Source organism: Lupinus angustifolius, chromosome LG03 (genome assembly GCF_001865875.1).
Source record: "Lupinus angustifolius cultivar Tanjil chromosome LG03, LupAngTanjil_v1.0, whole genome shotgun sequence".
Taxonomy (NCBI): domain Eukaryota; kingdom Viridiplantae; phylum Streptophyta; class Magnoliopsida; order Fabales; family Fabaceae; genus Lupinus; species Lupinus angustifolius.
Genome location: NC_032011.1, coordinates 21473996 through 21481553, shown reverse-complemented (window position 1 = coordinate 21481553; position 7558 = coordinate 21473996). Strand labels below are relative to the sequence as shown.

General features: G+C 33.7%; 1 protein-coding gene across 1 annotated transcript; it reads right to left on the bottom strand.

Annotated features, from left to right (window-relative positions):
- LOC109343634 lies at positions 861 to 7093 on the bottom strand. The gene is made up of 11 exons (XM_019582027.1): positions 6823 to 7093; positions 6050 to 6092; positions 5115 to 5168; positions 4086 to 4149; positions 3420 to 3476; positions 3144 to 3250; positions 3000 to 3038; positions 2225 to 2313; positions 2049 to 2127; positions 1383 to 1430; positions 861 to 1268 (listed from the first exon to the last, which is right to left on the bottom strand). Exons 1-11 carry the CDS (start codon positions 6996 to 6998, stop codon positions 1188 to 1190), a joined length of 837 nt encoding a protein of 278 aa, XP_019437572.1. The 5' UTR covers positions 6999 to 7093; the 3' UTR covers positions 861 to 1187.

Genomic DNA, 7558 nt, shown 5'->3' with positions numbered 1-7558 from the left:
GTTATGATCACGATTTTGATTGTCATATTTACCATAAACACAGAAAAATGTAATAAATGTAACACAATTGTAGTTGTGATACTATTGCAAAGACTCCTTTAATATCAAACAGGTTGAAGGTCATTTCCTGATTTTTTTCCTTCCACATTCCTATAGTCATGGAGGGAGTTATGATGTTCTTGAGTTTTACAGGAAAGACATGGAAGTATAGAAATCTTCTCTTAATTAGATCATCATATGGAGATAAATCTATCTCCATTTTATGCTAATATAGTCATTCTTAAGCTCGAATAAAATATAAAAATGATATTACGTAGTCAATAATTAATGTAAAATTTGCTCAATTTTTACGGATGGTATATTGGTAAAGGATGTGTAAATTCAATTATAAATCCTCATTAAGATTGATGGATTTCTCTAAGCTTGCCTTGGGCACATCTTCATTATTTTTTTGTACTACTAAATGTATCTTTTCATCCTTTGGATAAAGAACTAATTCATTTTAAGATGTGTAGTTGTCTCTCCCACCAAGTGTCATTCCTAAGAATCAAACCTTTGACATTTTAGTCATCCTAAAGATTTAGCGCAACCTTAACTACTAAACTAACACATTGATGGTATATGTTTTTCAATGTGATAAATATCTATGTAAACTCTTCTCACAATCTCCAGAGAACACAGCTCACAAACACAAAGGACTGCTACATGAGTCCTTTTTATCAATCTTGGAGATTTAGTAGGGGAAAGAAATGAGATGAAAGTGAATAAAATGAGAAACAAGAATGAATTAATGGTCAAAGTAACAAAAGACAAGTTACAAAAAAATATCATTCAATTTCCTAATTATCAAATAAAGGATCTCAAACCAAAATTATTGGATTAGTTCCACTATGATCACACTTTTCATTAAGAATTACACTACACTTTTTTTTTGTTCTATATTTTTCCTCCTCTCCCTCTTCTTTCAGTGGGATTGGATAAAAAAATGTGATATACCTCTTTCATGGAGGGAGATATAGAGCAAGAATAATGGGTATCTGCAGAATGATCCAATTCAAGGAAGTGTCAGAGCTAACCGGTCGGGTAACTCAAAAGTGATTTATCTGCGCTTTTCTGTAGCATGTTCATCTCATATCCGAGATGATCCGTAATGAGTTCAACAGATAAATCGAGAATCAAAATATAATTCAGAAGTTCACCGGAGAATACGTGCTCCGGTGACCTTGAGATGGTCCCTTAAACTTCCTCACCAAGGATCCACAGAGACTCTGCAAAGACAAAGAAGAATGCAAAAGGTTATACACTTATACTAACAGTGCAACTCTCAACTCTCTTTTACATATAATTGAGCTGAAGTTTATTGCTATGAGGTGAAAGAATACCTGTGTTCTTCTAGGAATGCTGACCCAGAAGTCCAAGTTGGGGATAACCTGAAAATAGAGTACAACGAAAAGATTTCAATCCGAAAATCCGTAAACCCCTGCAACATGTTGCTTTTGAACCCGTAACCTTTACATCACAAGGCAACAATCTTACTGTTACGCCGAGGCTCACCCTCTTTGGCATGGAATAACATTATAAAATAAAACGTAATAAAACATTTAGGAACAAGATTTCTAACAGAACGAACTATCGTAATTATGAACTTCTGAAGCAATTTCCGACCCTAAGATAAGAAGGGACAGTAATGATTTTGAATTTCAGGACAGTAATGATTTTGAGTTTTAGCATGAGATGCGGAAAAGTTCAGTGATGACAGTAAAGTTGCCTACACATAAATGGCAAAAATGTAAATGGAATATGAACTGTGGACAGAAGCTTTACATTATGCATTGGTGATTCACACTAAACCTAAAAGATAAGATCAAATCAATAGAAATGGTCCATGAACGACTAACTGAAAAAAGGTTCACCTTCTCTTTTTTTCGCATTGTAATCAACGCGACTATAAGTAAACAATTACGGAGTAGCAAATTCACACAACTTAAATGAAACACATGAATAACAAGAAACACATAACAACTATAAAGACACGTAAAAGAACATACTTCTATGCCACGGATCCCAAGGAAGAAAAATCGATAGGCTATACCAACCAGTAGATATGCAGCAAGAAGGCATAAAACACTGAAATGTGATAAGATGGAACAATTATTAGTAACTTAGCCAAAACTACATCCTCTTGTAATAATTAGAGTGATAGGCAAGAAAGTTAAATTATTACATGGTTATTAAGGTGCCGAACCATCCCCACCCTCTACCATGAACATCTACGATGATGGCACAACCAGATGGATGCTTTAGCTCTGTAGCCTGCTTAAGAAACAAGGTCACAGCAAGTTGTAAGTAAGAGGTTTCTTTGGTTTAAACTTCATAACAAGAAAAGGATGTTACTTTGTACATCGATGCAGGGGAGTATAGATTGAATTTCTGTATTTTTTTTCATTTTGAACCATAAATGATTGAAGAAATAAGAAAAGACCGATTGTTTTATGTAATAGAGATGAGATTGTTAGCTTCGCTCGGTACAGCGATTCTGTGAAAGCCACCAATCCACATGCCATCTATAAGCAACAACTAAGGCTTTAACAGCACACTTTTTACTGGTAAAAACTACGATATTTCAATTACATAAATGAAGCTCGAATCAGCATTAGGACAAAGATCGACCAACATGAGTACCGAGCAATAAATATCTTAGCATTTGATAACAGAAAGAAGAGAGATACGCATGTCAAAGAATGGAGTCCATGTTCCTCACTGTCATGGTGATTGCTTTTTATTAATAAGGATAAGGATAATTAAAGACTACCCTTTTGAACAATATAATGAATGGAAACTAGACTACTAATACACAGAATAATACCCATTTACCAAATTATAATTTATATATTGCACATGGATACAAAAGAACTATATGATATTCAAAACCTTACATCATACCATAGTAACCGGTATACAATGAAGCAATAAAAAATATCTCAAAACAGTGTACTCACATAATTGCAGTCCCCGAGTCTCTGGAGAGTGTGCGGACCCTGTAAGCAGAAGATAGATAATAAAACACTCCAGTCAAATATTAGGCCCAAAATGTCGAGTTCAATACCTTAAAAACTGGGAGGGGGGAGGTTAAAAAGCCTTACTTGTACTCCTTTTATATCACAGAGCACAGACACGGCCAGCGAACAATTGTTCTTAGGGTCACCGCTTGACATTTTAACAATGACACCAGTGTGGGGATTTTTCTTATCTGCCATTGGAATAGCATTACAACCATAAATATATTCTAGTTATGTTCATAATTAGAAAGCATTATTCAAAATCATTAAAACTAAATAATACATAACAAGCATAAATAAAATAGAAAACCTTTATGTGAAGCAAATTTGAACAGAAACAGACACGAGGATTAGACTTACCAATGACATCAACATCTACTTTTGAGCCACGCCCTAGGGTTGAACATATATGATAACCTGCATTTGTCACTATGTTAGTGAACAAGGGCTCCAACCTCATACTTAAAATTTCATTCTGAGAAGTACACATGTCAGTTGGATATAGTTTATTTAAATATCACAAAGTTAAAATGATCGAGCAAGATAGAGGGTTCCTCGAAGTTTTGATTCTCTTGACCCACAGTCCTATTCAACAGCCTACATTGAGGCGTAAATATTTAGAAGCTATAAGGCAAAAACAAACTCTTCTAGAGAACATAGTTTTTACAAAGTAAACCTCTTCTTCTACTAAGTCTATTGTGCATAAGCCGAAACAATGTTAATGATGAAAAGACTTTAGTACTTCATTCAAGAAGACATGAAAACATTTTTTATGATGTTTCAAAGAGAAAGTGCAAGAGAGCATGTATGAACATTAAAGCAGATGAATTAGTAACAACACATATCAATATCATAGATTCTAGGTTTATTCTTGCAACAGCATAAATTTCATTTCTCAATATTTGATAAGTAACTAGCTACTGTTCAGTTCAACACCACTGCCACAAGCACAAAGCAGCATAGAGTAGACATAATTTACAAATGCAACTACATCGAGAAAAAAAAACAGAATTGTTGAGATTTTACCTCCAACGTTGTTTGCCACAAGTGCACTGCACTCCATCCCACAACGTGTAGGCCCGCCACAATCCTAAAAAAATGAGACAATCAAATACGGAGAGAAAATGTAAAAGTATGGATAATAAATATCAATTCTAATATTTTAAGAAATTTGATGAAATATACAGGGTGAGCCTCGACACAGCAGTAAGGTTGTTTGCCTTGTGACCTGAAGGTCATAGGTTCAAATACTGGAAACAACCTCTTCGCTTGTGAGGATAAGGTTGTGTACATCTACCCTCCCCAAACCCGACAAGGTGAAGCCTTGTGCAATGAGCCACCCTTTTTATATATTTGATGAATTAATTATTCTACATTGCATCAGGACCTTTGAACTACAATAAAATCTTATCCAGTGTTGCAAATATGCTACTTATCACTGATATGCTCTACTGTTTCATCTAAACCTTTTTAAGTACCATTACTTATATGTGGAGAGTGACCACAAGCCTAGATAAACTGATTGTCAATTTTTTAGTAAATTAAACCGAATAGAGTTTCCGAATCAGCTTTGATGTTTTGGAACATTTGCAATACGTTGCAACGCAAGACCATGCTTGATTATAACCAAATAATTTAATAAACTATTCTTCTGTAGTCATTAAAGTGTACATTATCATAGTTATTTGTTATCAGGTTATTTTGTCAAAGTGTATATCCATATGAGAAGAAGCATGGATGTGTTAAGCTTCATGTATACAATTGGGTTGTACTTCCTATGGGCTCAGGCCTTCGAAATAATTTTTACTTTACAATTTTTTAAGGAAACTTAAAAAGGATGAATAAATACAAAGGAAAGTGACTCAACTAGAAGAAACTTATACTGAAAAAAAATCAGGAAGCGGTTAGTTGAGACATATTACAAGTAACAAATATATATATATATGAACTTCATCCAAAATGCAGTATTAGTTGGATGGCAACTCAGAATCTTAATTACTCTAGGCTATTCAATAAATATTCAGCAAATAGCTTTGCAAAAAAAGAGACGTTTACCCGGCAGTCGGTACATGTTGGAGGATCATGATTGAAAACCATTCCATCGCAAAGCTGCTCAAAAAGCAATGAGCAAAATTTAATTATAGATCAACTTGGCATAAAGCTATATTAAGACAACCATTTTCTATCAAAGTAGATGCTAATATGATTTGAACTAAAGTGCTTGTAGTAATAAACTCTAATTCAGTCAGTGAAGGACCAAAATGAAGCAAATTTCTGCTTACAAGACTAATGTATCAAAAGCCTGATATTGAAAACAAGATTTGTCATTTTTTGTGTATTACATTTACAATTGCGCAGACCATACTAGGTAAGAGCCTCGTGTATTGGGCTGCCTTTTTTTAATATTTATTAAGCATCTAAATTTGGCACGGAACGTCGCAGAAACACAGATACAGGGACAAACCAAATTCTAAAAAAATTAGGACAGGGACACATATTATAGTTGAAATTCTAAGGAAAAGGGTTCATAAATATTAAATCATTTATATAAGCTACCAGATTTAAAATATCTTGATAAGTGGCATGTTCATGCCTGTGTTGGAGCATACAATAAATATTAAATTAGACATGTATGGACATGTGTTAGACATTTGTTGTCAGCGTGTCTGAGCGACTGTGTTTTTTGGTAATTCCAAGGTATTCCGGAACTAATCCATTTTGGGGTGCGTGATTGTCCCTCCCAACAAGTGTCACTCACAGGAATCGAACCCTTGACCTTTTTTTGGTTATCTTGGAGATCCAGCGGAGTCTTACACCACTAGAGCAACACCTTGTTGGTTTAGCGACTATGTGTTTGACACACAACTACACTATCCATGCTTTAAAGACCATACTGAAAGGCTATATAGACACGGCCGAAAAACATTACTAGTTGATGAAACTGGTACTACTAGAAATGAAAGAAATTAGTGTGACCTGATGGAGCTAACCTGAAACCAAAGGGTGGTCTCGTTTACTGCCACTTTGTAGAACCTACATTCCCAGAAATAAATATAAAAGCAAAATCTTCAGTCAGAACCATATAACTGGCAAGGTGTTACAAACCAGTCATATCTAAACATAGCAAAATAATATTCCAGATTCATCATATAACTGCCAATAATGGATTTGTTGCCAAATTATAATAAAAAAGATTCCAGAAACTCTAATTCCCACTACCCTCCAATACAAACTATCATGAACCACAAGTCTCATAAAAGCATAAGTTGTGTTAGGTGAAAACATAAGAATGATTTTATATCTCTCAAAAGTCAAAACCCACGGACCCATAGGTTTAAGATTTTTATTCCAGAAAAGTGATTACACAAACAAAAAAATCACTTTTAGCACTAGCACATTTATTTGGTTTGGATTTTACAACAAAAACCTGAAGCTGCAAAATAAGGTGAGATCAAAATCACTTTTTTCAGCTTCTACAAAAATCAATTTTGCAGAATCACTGTTTTCAAGCCTGAACAAACAGTCCATAAATTCCAAAATTTCTAACTGCTTCAAATACTAATCCATTTCAGGGTATAGCAACGACCCTTTTGAACAAATCACGAAACATATAAAAGATTATGATAAAGAAAGAAACTTTACCAAAAACGAAAACCAATAGCAATACAGTGCAGATCAGAAATTAAAAATAAAATAAATATATAAATTATTATATGTATATATATATATATAAAGAGAGAGAGAGAGAGAGAGAGAGAGAGACCCATCTTCACTGAGAATGCCATGAGGGAAATTGCGAATGGGAGAAGACAAAGTATAGTTGTAAAGCTTATTTGAATCGAGAAAAGTGAATTTGCAAGTGGGGTTAGAGAAAATGGAAAATGGGTATAATAACAGAGAGAAGAAGAAGAGAGTGATAATGGGATCAACAACTACCATTGTGATAATGGGTGCAACAACTACACATCTAGTTCATTATGTTATGGTTTGAATTTGATGAAGAATTGAAAATGATTTTGGAAATATCATACTTTGTTCAATGTTCAATGTTTAAGGACCATGTATTTATTGCTATTTGCTTAATTGCTTATTCTACCCATTATTATCATTTAATTGCCTAATCTAGTCAACAATAATAATAATAATAATGTCTATGGTAAATGTTATTTGATAAAATATTTAATTTTTTAAATGTTTTTAAGTTTTTTTTTTTGTGTTATTACTAAATGTATTTTTTCATCTTTTGGTAATAAATAAATATCTTTTCGGTACATGGATGTTCCTTCTAATAACTGTCGCTACTAATAGTTAAATCTTTGACCTTTTGGTTATCCTAGGAGACTAACCAAACCTTACAGTCCTAGATCAACACCTTGTTAGTAAAGGTTTTTGAGCTTTTGATTAAGTAAATTAGACTAAATCGATTATTGATAATACATTGGTCTAGTGGTTGAGGCTTCACTGGATCTCCTACCAGGTCAAATGTTCAATTCTTATAA

Bases quoted from the DNA above. Each gene is read 5' to 3' on its own strand.
- LOC109343634 (XM_019582027.1), bottom strand. From the start codon at position 6,998: ATGGTAGTTGTTGATCCCATTATCACTCTCTTCTTCTTCTCTCTGTTA. The intron at 4,150-5,114 runs GTAAACGTCTCT...TCATTTTTTTAG, and splicing joins CAACATGTACCGACTGCCGG to GATTGTGGCGGGCCTACACG. The intron at 1,269-1,382 runs GTATTCTTTCAC...TTGTCTTTGCAG, and splicing joins GCATTCCTAGAAGAACACAG to AGTCTCTGTGGATCCTTGGT.